General features: G+C 43.6%; 1 protein-coding gene across 12 annotated transcripts in view; it reads left to right on the top strand.

The window, feature by feature from the left end:
• The window catches only part of HAUS6 (HAUS augmin like complex subunit 6), a 40,068-nt gene that overhangs the window by 7,511 nt on the left and 16,429 nt on the right, over positions 1-16,128 (top strand). For all 12 annotated transcript variants that reach the window (XM_055699845.1, XM_055699842.1, XM_055699844.1 and 9 more), the window contains 6 exons: positions 8,853-8,918; positions 9,042-9,093; positions 9,296-9,475; positions 10,100-10,284; positions 10,881-11,010; positions 14,115-14,211. In XM_055699845.1, coding sequence (XP_055555820.1) covers positions 8,853-8,918; positions 9,042-9,093; positions 9,296-9,475; positions 10,100-10,284; positions 10,881-11,010; positions 14,115-14,211 — 710 coding nt within the window. The remainder of the gene's footprint in view (positions 1-8,852; positions 8,919-9,041; positions 9,094-9,295; positions 9,476-10,099; positions 10,285-10,880; positions 11,011-14,114; positions 14,212-16,128) is intronic.

The following is a 16,128-nucleotide window of genomic DNA, read 5'->3' as shown; positions in this document are numbered from 1 at the left end:
TATCTATTCACATTCCTTGTCCTCCCAGGGTTTGTGGCCTACAAGTTCAAGCACATTCCTTTCAGCTAACTGATTGTTACTTATGGTCCTGATTTCCAGGCCCCCTCCTGCAGGTAACCTGTGTGGTCCTGTCCATGGTCAAGTCCACCCCTTGATCCCAAGCCCATCTATATGTCAGATCTTTTCCTTGATGGTTCCAAGTATCATGGGCCCACTGAGCTATAAATAATTCACCTTTATGTTGCCAATCCAGATCTACCCAAGCTACTTCAGTCTTAGCAGCCTGATCTACCTGCTGGTTGTTTTGATGTTCTTCAGTGGCCTGACACTTGGGTGTGTGAGCATCTATTTGGTGTACCTTCACAACCAGGTTCTCCACCCCGGCAGCGGTATCTTGCCACAATTGATTTAAAGAACATAGTCAAAATTTCTTCATGACTAAGTATCCTTTATTGGCAGCACTGGATGCACGGGGGATCCTTCCGCCTAACGTGCATGTCCAAAGTAACTAACTATCTTATATTTATACCATAAACCAATGACTATTCAATTAACGCCTATACATAGTCATTACCTAAACCCGCCTACTCTCGCTTCGTACGTTAATTAGCTTATCAGTCTTTTGTGCTTGTGCAAATTCTTCCATGAATTGTGGGGAGGGGTCCTCGGGACGTGGGCGGTGGTCTTTGGGAGGAAGGCCGTAGGTCTTCCTCAAGGTGTACTTTTCACCTTTTGCCAGAAAATGCTGAGCTGGCTGTTTTCAATCAGCTCTTGCTATCTGTCTTTCCTCCTTGGGTGTTAAGATGCCAACAGGTAACAGGATGTCCACAGCCTCACAAGGTGTCAGCAGACACAACACACAGGGGATGGATGCCGACAGATAACAGGATGTCGACAGCCTCACAAGGTGCCGGCGGATAACAGGATAGCATTACAAGATGTTGACAAACACAATACACATTGAGGTTGTCATTATTCTATCCTACAGTGAATTCATACAATATCACAATGCAGCAGCCCAGATGGGTTTACCTTTGTGCTGCCAGTTGCTCTGCCTACATTATTGCAACCACCCTCACAGGGCATCTGCCACCATCCATGAGTCAGTCTAAGAGGTGAATCGATTTGAAGAATCAGTCAGCAATATTCAGGCGAGCGGAGGTTATCTTTATTCGGCAGCGCCAGATGCATGGGGGATCGCTCCACCAGAGTCATGCATACTGAGGGAACCGTTCAGCCCCCTCTTTATACAAGTCACTTATGTCTATTCATTAACTTTCCGGGAACTTATTGACATATCTTACACCTGGACTATTAGCACATTCCATTCAAGGACCTAGTATATCTTCAAGTTAACAACATTAATATATCTGTGCCTGGACAATGTCCTTGAGGAGTTGTCTCTATGCAGACTCTATTCCTTAGTGGTCATGTTTAAAGTCTCCATCTTCGCCACGTTGCATGTACAATAGGAATATAAGACAAAATGTCCCTTCTAAAGATAACCAACCCAAGGACTTAGCAGTCTGTGCATCCGTCATGTTGCAGTAAGGGTCTTTGGACATCCCCCGACTTTAACTAAACATAGGTGCGTCATCCTTTAGATAAGTGGTACAGCTTTCACTATTCAGAAGTTTTGGCCACCTTTCTTGTTCAGCAATGTCTAACCTCTGCAAACTGACTCAATTCATCTTCTTCAGCAGTTTCTTGTAGAGGACTCCATAGCAGCTCCATTCCCCTGATGCTTTCCTACAACATGGCAGGACTCATCAGTAAACTAAGCATACTGCTTCTCATTTTCTGGTAATTTATTATACGATGGGACCTCTTTAGCACATCACCTCCTCCTCTGGTGATATTCTGAAATCTTTGCTTTCTGGCCAGTCCATGATCACTTCCAAGATTCCTGAATGACAGGGATTTTCTGTTTGAGCTTGTGTGATCAGTATGACCCACTTGACGTAACATCAGTTGTGTGATGTGTAGAGCAGACTCTCCCTTTGAACGTCCAGGCCAGCACAGGCAACAGGTGCGAGGAGGAGCTGCGCTTCAATAGTGATCGCTTCCGAAGCAGTCTGAATCCCTTTGTAAGTGGCCATATCTCTTTCTCAGTTGGAGTGTAGCGAGCCTTAGATCCTTTGTATCCCCAGCTCCAAAAGCCTAACGGTCGACCTCAAGTCTCCCCTGATGCTTTCTGTCAGAGGCTCCAGGTAGGGCCATTCTCCCAACCTGCGGTGCAGAGCACATTCTGTACATATTGCCCTGTCTGGACTGGCCCAAGACCTACTGCTTAAACCGTCTCCTGTTTAATTTGTTCAAAGGCTTGTTGTTGCTCAGGGCCCAGTTAAAATCATTCTTCTTCCGGGTCACATGATAAAGAGTGCTTACTATCGTACTGTAATTTGGAATGTGCGTTCTGCAAAAACCCGTCACAGCTAAGAAAGCTTGTGTTTCTTATTAGTTGGTGGAGACATTGCTTTTATTTTGTTGATCACATCCATTGGGATGTCATGGTGTCCATCTTGCCATTTTATTCCCAAAACTGGATCTCCTGTGCGGGTACCTTGACCTTACTTTGTTTTATGGCAGAGCCAGCTTTTAGAAGGATTTGGACTATTTTCTTCCCTTTCTCAAAAACTTCTTCAGCTGTATTACCCGATATGATGATGTCTTCAGTATATTGCAGGTGTTAGGGAGCTTCACGCTGTTTCAGTGCAGCTTGGATCCGTTCATGGCAGATGGCGGGGCTGTGTTTCCACTCCTGGGGTAGTCAGTTCCAGGTGTATTAAGATGCCCCTCCAGCTGAAAGTGAATTGTGGCCTGTACTCTGTAGCCAAAGGGACTGAGAAAAAAGCATTTGTGTTATCAGTCAGTGGTGGCATACAACTTGGCTGCCTTTAACTTCAGTTCGTATTGGAGTTCTAGCATGTCTGGCAGAGCAGTATTCGGTGGTGTTGTGACTTCATTCAGGCCACGATAGCCTACTGTTAGCGTCCGCTTTCCGTTAGACTTCTGCATTGGCCATATGGGGCTATTAAAGGGTGAGCCGGGTCCTGCTGATGCCTCCATGGCTCTTCAGTCGGTGAATCAGCTTATGAATGGGGATCAGGGAGTCTTGGTGCAATATTGCACAATTGTGGTAGTGATTGGCACCTGTTGTTCTTTGACTTTCAGCAGCCCCACAACAGAAGGGTCCTCCAAGAGACCAGGCAAGGTAGACAGCTGCTTAGTTTCCTCCGTCTCCAAGGCAGCTATACATAAAGCCCACTGGTACCCTTCTGGGTCCTTGAAATACCCTCTACTGAGATAGTCTCTGCCAAGGATGCACAGAGCCTCTGGGCCAGTCACAGTGGAGTACTTTTGCCCTCACTCCCAGCTGGGCTTGTTTCAGCCTCTAATACAATTAGCTGTTGGGATCCCCTGTCATTCCAGAAACAGTAACAGATTCTGCCTCTTCATAGCTTGATGGCATTAGGGTACACTGTGCACTGGTATCTGCTAAAGCCTTATACTCCTATGGGCCTGATGTGCCATGCCATCAGAGCCACATCCGGTAAACCTGGCTGTTCCATCCACCTGGCTGGAGGCAGGGCCCCTCTAGTCTTGGTCACAGGATTCTCCACTTACTTGTAAAAGTGGATTAGAATTCCTTTCCCTATGATCAGGAGTAAGATCAGTTCTTCTACTCTGTGGGAAACTGCCCACTGGAGACTGGAGCAGCAACCTTCCTGCAAGAACCCTTATTTTTGATTTTTCCTTGCAATTCATGTACCCATGCCTTCGGGGTTGAGGTGGGTTTTCCATTCTGCTTCCTCATGTCCTGTCCATGGTCCCACAGGGAAAACCACAGCGTACTCTGTGGTGTGTACTTCCTATGTTCTCCCTTTCAAGCAGAAGGGCACTTACTATTAGTAGGTGAGGTGTGGATCTGTACAGGTGGGGAGTAGGATCGATCCTTTTTGAATTGCTAGACCAGTTCCTGGATAGCTGAGACAAGGGAGGTCGAGATGTTCCCTTCATATTCCCAGAGCTGGTGAGCCACTTCATTTGTTGTCAGTGGTGCTTCATCTTTCCAGGTTATTACTGCCAATGAGTTGGCATATGGTGATGGTGTGCTCCATACAAATTTCCGCCCATGGGTTGCGTGCATGGGACTTAGTTGGGGTCTGTGGGTAACTGCGCATTGTCCTGGTCATAATAAATTATCTCTTTCATGGCTGACTCCCTCAGGTACTGGATACCTCTCTATTGCAGTCCACTTGCCTGGGCAACATGTAATGTCCTCCTTGAAGAGATACCTTCACACTTGACACTCCAGAGGCTGAGGACTTGTGTCCCTCTTCGAATTGCCTTGTCAATGCCCCCTTCTCTAGAAAGTGACCTCAGCTACTTGGCTTCCCTACCCTCTAATTCCAAACTATTAGACCCCATTATCCCCGCATCGAAGTAGCCAGGTGATAACTTGCTCAGCTGGATCATGGCTAAAATCTTTGTATATCCTGCAGCTCATTCAGGGATAGAGATCAAGTGGTTACCTCTTGTTCTGCCTCTTCCTCCTGTTCCTGGGATGGCCCTGCTTTGTCCTCCTTTGCTAAACAAGCTGACACTTCTGTCCATTTCTTCTTGTGTATAGGGGCAACTGATAGCAGCATGGGTTGGTTCTCTGGTTCAGCTGCAGTGTCTGCTGTGGGGGTTCGCGTAGCTGCAGTGCCTGTCACTTTACCGTCAGATCCAGAGACTTTCTGTTGCCCTTGAGGGTGCTGAATAGCATTCAACAGGACTTGGTAGGCATGGTCTAGGCCCCAGCACGTTGCAGTATTTTGTGCCTCTCTGGAACTGCCAGGGTGGTAACATACTTCCAAATATTTTGTTAGTTTTCCCCGATTCTGCACTTGTTCAGGGGTGAAGTTCTGAAACACTGGAGATGCCCACTGTCCTAGGTACTTGCCCATAATGTCCCACACGCCTTTCCACTCATAACTATCCAACTTGACAACAGATCTCTGTGTGGTATTCTTAATAGTTGTTTAACCTAAGACCAGGAACACATTTAGCATTCCTAGCAATAGGGTCATGCTGGTTTCAGCATCCCAAGAATATTAAAAATTTTCAGTGTTCTCAAAGCTACTGTAATTAACGTGGCGGGAAGGGCAAGATGTGGAAGGGTGTCTCTTTCCTCCACGGGAGACAAGGCAAAAGGTGTATTTACTAATAATAGTTCCCGCTGGATGAGTCCCAAAGTACAAAGGGGATGGTAACTGAGTACACAGACCAAATTTCATAACCAGCAAGTCCTGTTGTATCAGAACCCCGCACTATATAGTACAACACAATGATAATTTTTGTCCAGGCTCCAAGGACAATAAACAGCACAACAGGGACCACATTCTGCAAGTAAAGTACGTAACACAACCCTGAGATCATGGGCAGCAACTTCTAGAGCAAAGAAATCAACATTGTGGTGAGTGATTATTCAACAAATATAGATACTTATGAGAAATTTGTTTTAACACACTAGTCAAATCTGTCGTTACCTCAACCCTTCGTGCCCCATGTTGAGCATCAACCACAAAGTTGTTTAACACCAGCTGGCAACTAAGAACCATGCAGCTGCTCACTTGCTTCCCCACTCCTCTGTTGGGATCGGGAGGAGAATTGGAGAAAAAGTTAAAACTCGTGGGTTAAGAACAATTTAATAATAAAATGAAATACAATAGTAAGAATTATAACAACAACAATTGCAATGAAAAGTAGAGAAGGCGAGAGAGGAACAAAATCCAAAAGGACAAAGCCAAGTGATGCACAACATTTTTGCTGGCCATTACACATTAGCTGCTGACTAATGCCCAGCCAGTCCCTCAGCAGTGCTCGGCTGGCCCTGGCCAACTCCCCCCAGTTTATATACTCAGCATGACCTTTTAGGTATGGAATATGCCCTTGGCTAGTTCAGGTCAGCTGTCCTGGCAGTGTCCCCTCCCCATTTCTTGTACCCATCCAGCCCTCTTACTGGCAGAGCCTGAGAAACTGAGAAGTCCTTGTCTTGGTGTAAACATGATTTAGCAACAGCTAAAAACATCAGTGTGTTATCAACATTATTCTCACCACACCAAATCCAAACCACAGCTACTAAGAAGATTAACTAGCCCAGCTGAAACCAGGACAGGAGGGCTTCAGTTTACCCTGGTGTTTGCTGGGAAGGCAATGCAGTGGTGCCTTAGCAATCTGGGGAAACAGGATTGCATCATGGATGGCTTTGTAATGCAATCAGTGGGTGTGCTGAGTAGGAGTGGTGCTCTTTTGAATTTGCTGGGGACAGGTAAGAGAAATTTCCAGAGATGTAATTGCCAACAGGAGCCTTATGGTCACTGCAATCAAGGCTATAGTACTTAAGATCCTAAGAAGCATGAGAAAGTCAAGTGGAAGAATAATGGCACTGGACTTAAAAGAACAAATTTCCACTTGTCCCGGAAACTGCTAGGAGGTACCTTGTGGAAAGCAGAAGGGCTGAATATACCCTAGCAGGGGTGCTAGGGTATATTCAGAAATCCTTGCTGAAGCTCAAGTGTGGTCCATTGCCTTAAGTGGAAAAAAACCAACCTGGTTAAAACAGTTAGCTAGTGATAAAGCTCAGAAACCAAAGCAGCAGCATATTTAATATGGAGAAGGAGGTTGACTTCCAGACATAAACAGAGAAATATTTTTCAGGGGTGCAGTGGTGTAGTTATGAAGGTCAAAGTTTAGCTAAATCTCCAAGAGCCTGAAAAAAGTCTTCCATAGATATGTTATTAGGAAGTGGAAGTTCATAGAGGATTTATGGCTGCTTCTGACAGAAATGGTAAGTTAAGTTACAAGTGTCACAGGCTGAAATACCCAATCCTTCTTTCCCTCAGTGTTCATGGATGAGGTCAGTAGCCCAGTCTCTGTGCCAAGAAGCAACAGTGAAAGAAGCAACAAACCTCTGATAGAGGGTAAAGCAGAGGTTCATGTGTCCAAACTTCACATACAGAAACCTTTGCTACCTAAGGGAATGCATCCAAGGATGCAGAGATACTTACCTGGCATCATTTCAGAACTGCTCTGTCATCTTTGGAAAGACAGAAACCTAGCTGAAGGGGTGAGCTGAAAGTTTTGTAATGCCTTGAAGTCTTTAACTGGTGGCAGACCCTAAGTGGGTTTCCTCTGGGGTTGATACTGGGTCTATACTATTCCATGTCTTCATAAGGAATATGGATGATGGAATTGAATGCAAACCCACCAAGCTTCCAAATGATGCCAAACTGTGAGGAAAGGTAGGTATACTAGAATGGGGAGCCATTATACAGAGAGACCTTGCTGGGCTTAAAGACTTGCCCAACAAGAATTGTGTGAGGTTTAACAAAGATTAGTGTAAAGTCTTGCACCTGGGATGGAATAATCCCAACAGCAGCCCAGGCTTGCGGGAGATTGGCTGGGGTCACGGGTCAGCAGTGTGCCCTGGTAGACAAGAAGATCAACAGTTTCCTAAGCTGTATGAAAAGGAGCACAGCCAGCAGATCAAGAGGTGTATTTCATTCTACCTGACAATTCTAAGGCCATACCTGGAATGCTGTATTCAGTTTTGGTTCTCCTAGTTGAGAAGAGAGATTGAAAGATAGCAGAGGTTCTAGAAGAGGACCACAATGATCACAGAGTTGGAGAACTTGACACGTATGGGTAAAAGCTGTAGAAACTGTTTTTTTTTAGCCTGAGGAAGACAGAGCTCAGGGGATTTAATCACAATGTTCTAAAAAGTGGTTGTAGAGAAGATGGAGGTACTGTCTTCATAAAGATGTATGGGGACAGGACAAGAGGCAACAGGCCCAAGGTGCTTAAGGGAAAACTCCATCTGGATTAAAAACAAAAAATCTCTTGTGAGAACAATTGAACACTGGAATAGGTTGCCCAGAAAAGTGGTGGAATCTGCTTTGCTGCAGACATTCAAGACTTGGCTTGAGAGGACCACGAGTAACTTAATTGAAGGCTTTGCTTTCAGTGGAAGGCTCAACAATATAATTTCCAGAGGTTGAAGTATCCTAAGCATCTGTGATTTCTAATTCTGAATCTCCTCTCACCCTGCTTCAGAACTGTTACTGCTCTTGCTTACCTCGTGAGTGGTTCCCTTTAAAAAACATAGTTCTGTGTATTTTTTTCATTCTCAACAAGGCATCAGAACTCTGCAGGTCCTTTAGAATTCAGCATGATTCAGGCACCCAGTGTTTCTGAAAATCAGCCCACTGTGGTTTTACATGCTTAAAAATTTAACAAGAGCACTGTGGCTTTGGCAGAAGACCTTTGGTGGTCCAGCTGCTTGTACCCCAGTATTCTGTTCTCTGATTTTTTGAAACTGAGGGATTTGGGTACTGTACAATTGCTGAATATATTTGGAGGTTTGTATTGTTAATGTACGTTTCTAGTACACTGTTGTTCTTGGGTCTAATAAAAGCTCTTCCTATGCAATAGAGTAAGTGACAGCTTGATTGCTTAATTTGCAAGTATCTTCGCGGCTTTCCTGTCTGTCTTTCTGCACAAAGTCATGGTGAATGAAATCAAGGATAATAAGTTTTAGGTTGGTTTTGAGTTTTTCCCGGTTTGTTTTTTTTTTTCCCCATTTTTTTTCTTTTTTTTCTCTGTGTGTTCTGTGTGTGTGTGTGTTTTTTGTTTGCTTTGGTTTGTTTGTTTTGTTTTTTTCCCCCCATTGTTCCAAACCTACCTCAGTACACAGATTTTGAAAGAATGAGCGTGATTGTTTAGTGATTTTAAGGAATTCAGAGAATAGCAGAGTAGAAACTTGGGATTTTGTAAAAATCTATGGTATCTGTTAACATTTTTCCTAGAATTTTAATTAAAGAAAGAAAGCGGATAGAGTCTGAATATGCAGTCCTGAAGATGCAGTTTTGCAAGTAAGTGTTTTTCCGTGTAACTAAGTTAGCATATATAAGATTGATTTCTTATTCAATTTTATGAAATATGAACTATAGTTTTGTTGTAGACCACTTGAACTTCTGTTTTACGTGTGCTTGTAGGACAGAACAACATGACCAAAACAAAACTGATAGAACTGAGAAAATAAAGAAGGTGAGCATTTTTCTTGTCCTATGGCAACATACTGTATTTCTTCTTACATTTCTGCAACATTTATTCTTAGATATTGTTATTTCCACTTGTCTATGTCTGATTACGCTAGACCCTTCTTCTGCTTTCGTGCAGTTTTGATACTAATGATAAGTATTATGGTAAACATTTTAATGTAACGTTTTTGTCCTTCTTGCCTATTAAGGTCCGCAGTATGTGGACACTTGTAATAGAAATGCTTGCATCTCTGAAAAAAGAAAAGGAAGAAGTGGATTCTGTACTTGATGTGCTTGAAGATTGTGCTGGTCAGTGCGTTTTAGATGGAGCTAATGTTTTCAGTGTTCCCAGGCTGCTGTGTGACAGAGTCAAGAGTGATGGATGCCAAGTAAGTAATTTTTGTCCTTCTTTTTAAACTGTTTGTTTTTTTTTTTTAGTCCCCAGGGGTGTAATTAGATACCTTTAAGAAAAGAAAACTTCACAGATGATAAGAGATGATTTAAGGATGGATAAAATATGTGATGTGTATGTAAAAGTTTGTTATGATTATGGTGCTGTTTGGCATTGGTTATGTTTCAGCCATTAATCTCTTAAGTTCAGTAACTGCATCATTAGGTTTGTCTCAGTATTTGATTTTTTGTTGTTTAGATGTTAAAGCTAGGTTGATCAGTTTAACTATTGCTTTAACTAATGAGCTTTTATTTCCATTGTGTAGTATATGGTGCTGTTTAGGCTGGCCACATCTTTTGGAACACTAGTTAAACAGAATACCTCATTGATTGAAGTTTTCTTAGTTCATATTTCTTTACAGGCTCCTTTCAAACAGCTGATTCTAGAAAACAAACCGGAGGCTTAAATGTACAGTGCATTTTTTGAAAAATTAAGCAATCAGGGACCGAATCAAAATTGCAAAGTGGAACTTGGTATCCCTGCTCTGACTACAGAAGACTTAACTTTCTGATGTTGATGCTGTTCACTCATTCTTTTTTTTTCTTGCTTGCTGTACTTCAAGCATTGCACAGGAAATATATATGAAGCTGAAAACCTGAATTTCTTAACAGTCATTAAGTTATTAAATGAAGCCCAGAGGGCACTGAGAGATGAACATTGTCAGTGTGATTTAAGTCATCTGCTTCAGTTCACTGAGAACAGTATTATGCTCTGCAATGAACTACTACAGAATTTGGAAGCGAACAGGTAATTGTCTGGAAATTTTCGGTGGTTCCCTGTTCTTTAGTCTAATGATCATGTCTTTCTACCTTTGAGTCTTTTCTTAAATAATATAATTTATACTGAGAACATATTGGTTCAATATTTTTCCTTTCACTCGGGGAAATACAGTTGTCTTGATTGTCTGTGTAATGTTTAACTGAGATTTTTCTCTATGTAACTTCAGCTTTTTGTCCTTGCTTCATTAATATTTTTGGCTTTGTTCCTGGGGACTTTGTTTGCTAGGTGGTCTGACTTTGTTTTTTTTTTTCTTGTTATGTTAGTCAGTTCTGGGATTTTGAAACTTTTATCTGAAACTGGCTTAGGGGAACTTTAAGTGTGTATCTGATTGTGTATATGTATTTTAGTATAGTTCTTCCAGTTCCACTGTAAGAAACATGAAGACTACCTAGCAGCTGCTTTTTAGGTTGTGAATTTCAGTTAGTTCTTAGTGCAGGCACAAACTGATACATAGCAAAGATTTTGCAGGGTAAGTGGAACATGTAATACTTTCCATCTTCATGCAGCATTGTTTTCTCCACTAACAGATGTGTTATTTCATTTTCCGTGCTTATATGTTATAGGGTGAAAATAGAGCAACAGGATCTTTTGTCAACAAGAGGATCTATTTCTAGAAAACAGGAGGACTGGAAAGTGATGTGGGAAAACTTTCTTGGCCAGTGTCCTTTTAATTTAATCTTAGATCAGAGTCCTGTAAGTAGCATTCAATTTATCTGATTTCAGGGAAGAGAAAGGATGAAAGTGAGAGAGGATGTACATCTAAGCTGGTGTGTTCCGTTGCAACACTTAAGCTTTATATGTAAGGTTAGGGAATTAGAAAGCACAATATACCAGAAATCGCTTTATGAAGTAGTCTTTCTTAAAAATGCGTTTGTCTTAATGACAGCTGGTTCTTCATTTGAGATGGAGGATGGAACCATCTTGTCAAGACAGTAGATCAGCATAAGAGCAAGCTGATTAGTTTTGGTTTTGTCCATGTCCATTCCCCATGGAAACTGAGTTTTTGTATAGCATCAGTCTGAACTGTGTGAGAAGCAAGCGGAATGTAGTGAGCTTTTCCTAGGGGGATGGATGCAAAATGAGTTGAGGGCTTATGGGTAAAGATTGAGGGGCGGGTCAACATGTGGGACACTGTTGTGGCTGTTTGCTACAGGCCACCTGATCGGGAAAAAGAAGTTGATGAGGTCTACAGATGATTGGAGGTAGCCTTACTATCACAGGCCCTGGTTCTCGTGGGGGACTTCAACCTCCCTGGTATCTGCTGAAAAGACAACACAGCTAGTCTCATGCAGTCCAGGAGGTTCCTGCAGAGCGTTGATGATAATTTTCTGGCTCAGTTGGTGGAGGAGCCAACACGATGAGGTGTGCACTTAGACCATGTCTTCACAAAGAAAGAAGGACTATTTGGGGATATGAAGATTGTGGCAGCCTTGGTTGCAGTGACTTGGTTGAGGTGGAGTTCAAGGATCCTGCATGGAGGAAGAAGGGCAGTAAAGCAGCATTACAACCCTGAACTTCAGGAGAGCTAACTTTGGCCTTTTCAAGGACCTGCTTGGAGAGATCCCATGGGTTAGGGCTCTGAAAGTCAGGTGAGGTCCAAGAGAGCTGGCTAATATTCAAGCATCTCTTCCTCCAAGCTGAAGACTGGTGCATCCCCATGAGCCGGAAATCGAGCAAAGGGGGCAGGAGACCTGCATGGATAAGTAAGGAGCTTCTGGCAAACCTCAGACAGAAGAAGGAACTTTTCAGAATGTGGAAGAAGGGATAGACCACTTGGGAGGAATATAGGGATGTAGTACAACATGGAGGAAGGTGATGAGGAAGGCTAAGGTACATTTGGAATTAAATCTGGTGGGGACAGTCAAGGACAACAAGAAGAGCTTCAGATGACTAGGGAAAATGTGGGTCCACTGCTGAATGAGGTGAGTGCCCTGGTGACGGACACAGAGAAGGCAGAGTTACTGAATGCCTTGCTTCAGTCTTTACTGCCAAGGCCGGTCCTCTGGTTTCCCAGACCCCAGAGGGAAGAGAAGTCTGGAGAAAGGAAGACTTTCCCTTGGTTGAGGAAGATTATGTTAGAGATTATGCAAATCCATGGGCCCCAATGGGATGCATCTCTGAGTACTGAGGGAGCTGGCAGATGCTATTGTCAAGCCACTCCATCATCTTTGAAAGGTCATAGAGAACAGGAGGGGTGCCTGACGACTGGAGGAAAGCCAGTGGCACTCCAGTCTTCAAAAAGGGCAGAAAGGAGGACCCAGTAAACTACAAGCTGGTCAGCCTCACCTCCATCCCTGGAAAGGTAATGGAACAGGTCATCCTGGAGCCTGTGGAGGAAAAGAATGTCATCAGAAACAATCACCTTGGATTCACCAAGTGGAAATCATGCCTGATTAACCTGATAGCCTTCTATGTTGGAAAGATGCCGGGTAGATGAGGGGAGAGCAGTGGATGTTGCCTGCCTTGACTTCAGAAAGGCTTTTGATACTGTCTTCAATAACATCCTCATAGGTAAGATGAGGAAGTGTGGGCTAGATGGGTGGACAGTGAGGTGGATGGAGAACTGGCTGAATGGCAGAGCTCAGACGGCTGTGGCACAGAGTCTAGCTGGAAGCCTGCAGCTAGTGGTGTCCCCCAGCGGTCAGCACTGGGTCCAGTCGTCTTGTTCAATTTATTCATCAGTGCCCTGGATGAAGGGACAGACTGTCCCCTCAGCACATTTGCTGATGATACAGAACTGGGAGGGCGGCTGATACCCCGGGGGCTGCGCTGCCGTTTGGCGGGGCCCGGGCAGGCTGGGCAGTGGGGCAGGGGGGGCGTAATGAAGCTCAGCAAAGGCAGGGGTAGGGTCCTGCGCCGGGGGGGAGCGACCCCACGCACCAGCACAGGCTGGGGCTGACCTGCTGGCAGGCAGCTCTGCGGGGAAGGGCCTGGGAGGCCTGGAGGACACCGAGTGGCCCGTGGGCCAGCAGTGTGCCCTGGTGGGCAAGAAGGCCGCTGCCAGCGTGGGCTGCATCAGGAGGAGCGTGGCCAGCGGGTGCGGGGGGTGTCCTGCCCCTCTGCTCTGCCCTGCTGAGGCCGCACCTGGAGTGCTGTGCCCAGCGCTGGGCTCCCCAGTTCAGGAGAGACAGGGAGCGACTGGAGAGGGGCCAGCGGAGGGCTGCAAAGATCATTAAGGGACTGGAGCATCTCCCTTATGACCAGCTGAGAGAACTGTGCCTGTTTGGCCTGGAGAAGAGAAGTCTACAAATACCTTCAAGGCAAGTGTCAGGATGATGGGGCCAGGCTCTTTTCATGGGGCAGCAGGCACAAACTGCAACACAGGAATTTTCATGTGAATGTGGGGAAAACCTTGTTTGCTTTAAGTGTGACAGAGCAGTAGAACAAGCTGCCCAGAGAGGTTGTGAAATCTTCTCCGGAGATGTTCAAAACCCTCCTGGATGTGATTCTGTGCAGCCTGCTGTAGGTAAACCTGCTTTAGCAGTGGGTTGGACTAGGTGATCTCCATAGGTCCCTGCCAACCCTGACCATTCTGTGATTCAGTGAACATCTGCTAAGTTTTGTTTTTACTTTTTAAAGTGATCTGTTTGATGAATGAACAGTAATTTCCATTCTGACACTCACGATGATAGAGGGATCTGAGATAATACCTAACCTAGCTACTCAGTAGAGAGAGAGAGAAATTTCATGTTGAATCTGGTTTGCAGAAAAGCTTTTGTAAATAGTTGTCTGTTAATTGATGTCGATATGTGGATTTTTTTCAGCCGCTTTGTGTTAATTTTTTTTTCTTTTGAAAGGTACTTGGTTTATTAAGAGCTTTGCCACCCTGTTCTGATGTTGCAGAAGAAGAAGATGAGGATATCGACTTTAGTCCACATCTGTTTTCAGTTTCAGGTGGGTGAGCAGGGGAAGCTTCTTTTTGTTCATCCTGTCTCGCATCACAGTTGTTAAAAATTACTTGGAGTTGAAAAGACTGCTTGCTTTTGCAAGTATCTTTGATAGTCTCTGATAATTTGGTTCTGAATGACTTCTTGCCACAATTGCCTTGCATTTTTCAACCTTGTCTTATCTCAGAGATTCTCTGAGGTTTTTGATACGGCAAAAGAACAATGCTGGAGTTGTTTGGTGTTTTGTTTTCTTGCATGAGAGATGTTGACAGAGATTTCCATGTACAAAGGTTCATTCATGGGTTCTAGGGAGTACCTTAACAGTAACAGTTGCTTCAGATTGGAGGGGTAGCAAGAAAGAGACAAAGATAAAACGTTTCTCATTGTCCAGCTGGGAAAAGAAATTTAAGGTGTCCTCCCAGGTAAGCATCTTTCCTTGGTGCATTCTGAAATACTTGTTCCACAGTTATTGTGCCGTTTGATCTGTGTTGATTGCTTTCAGTCTTTAGGTTAACAGTGCTGATCAGAGCTCACTTTGATGAGAAGAAATTATTACTGTTATAACAATGCATGGCATTGATTAAAATATTTTAACGGTGAAAATTTTTAAGTAGCTGTAATTCCAAGTTTTTATTTTTGTATAGGGAAGTTATCTGTTCTGTGCTTTTATTTACTTATTTCTATTATGAAAATTACTTGAATTGTCTTTAGTGAAGACTCTTCAGTATTTTTGTTGCAAGGTTAAGATTTTATAAGCAATGTGATTTATTTTAATTGATTTGCCAGTATAAAGAGGAGCATAACTAATAGGGGCTGGTGACTATGCCTGAGGGTACAGAAACTAAGAGAATGTTATGTGAAACGCTTTAATCTGAGACATCATTCACCTGTTCTTTCTTGAAAACAATCCCAGGAGGGGGTACATAAGACTAATTATAAAGGATACGTGTTAATTAGAAATGAGACATCTGCTTGAGTCTATGTCATTAATGAATGGCACTCTATATTCTGCTGCTAAAATATTTTGTGGCTAAGAAAGCATGTAGCTTATGTGTTGGTGGGGCTGTTACAAGGCCACTAAGGGAAGGTGAGGGCCAGCAACAGAGCAGCTTTCGGTTTTGGCACCTACTGTGTCAGAGCGGTAGCTGGACATTTTCAGTTTTGGGGCTGGGCTCTGCGAGACATGGATATTGCACATTCTAATCAGCTGATGAGCTGATTGTATTTTACTGGGTAGTGCTTATTGACCAAGTGCTGACTGTCCCTAGTGTAGAGTTACAAATTACAAGCTGCAAAGCAACGGTGGAAAAAGGAGGGGGAGGCGACTTGAATCATGTCTCATTTGCAATCCCTTTTAGGAAAAATGGCATAGTAGACAAATGTGTTGGAATTTCAAGGTGCAGAGCAAGATGGAGAAGATCCTTTTGGTTAAAAAGCTGAAAGCACTGCTCCAGCAGTCTGAGAGTATATAAGTATAGGGCTAGAAGCTGCAAAGGAAAGGCTACAGAATTACAAATGGAAGGTCATTTGCCTTAAAAATGTCAAAGATAAAAGCACTGTGAGTAATGCTGTGAGCTTCTGGTAATATCAGAAAGCTTGAGACAAATTGGTGTCTGTGGCATTCTCTACGTTATTGTTAAGATGCTTGATCTGAGAACTGAGCCACTAAGAAAACTAACGTTCTGCCTGTTAACGTGGTGAGCTTTAAAAAAAAAGAGCTTTAACCTCACCTAACTTCTTGAAGTGAGTTTGGAATTTAGAGGTGGTGTTGAGGTAAATACAAAAGGAAATGCCTTTTATTTTTGCAGAAGCTGAAACTTAGGGTTAGTATGGAACTGCTGAGGTTAAACTTTGGCTCTTTATCCCAGTGATGTGCCAAAATTGGTATTGATTGTTCTAGAGCCCTGAGCCGAGCTATGTATAC

Source organism: Falco cherrug, chromosome Z (assembly GCF_023634085.1).
Source record: "Falco cherrug isolate bFalChe1 chromosome Z, bFalChe1.pri, whole genome shotgun sequence".
NCBI classification, from domain to species: Eukaryota; Metazoa; Chordata; class Aves; order Falconiformes; family Falconidae; genus Falco; species Falco cherrug.
This window is presented reverse-complemented; position numbering and strand designations above follow the sequence as displayed.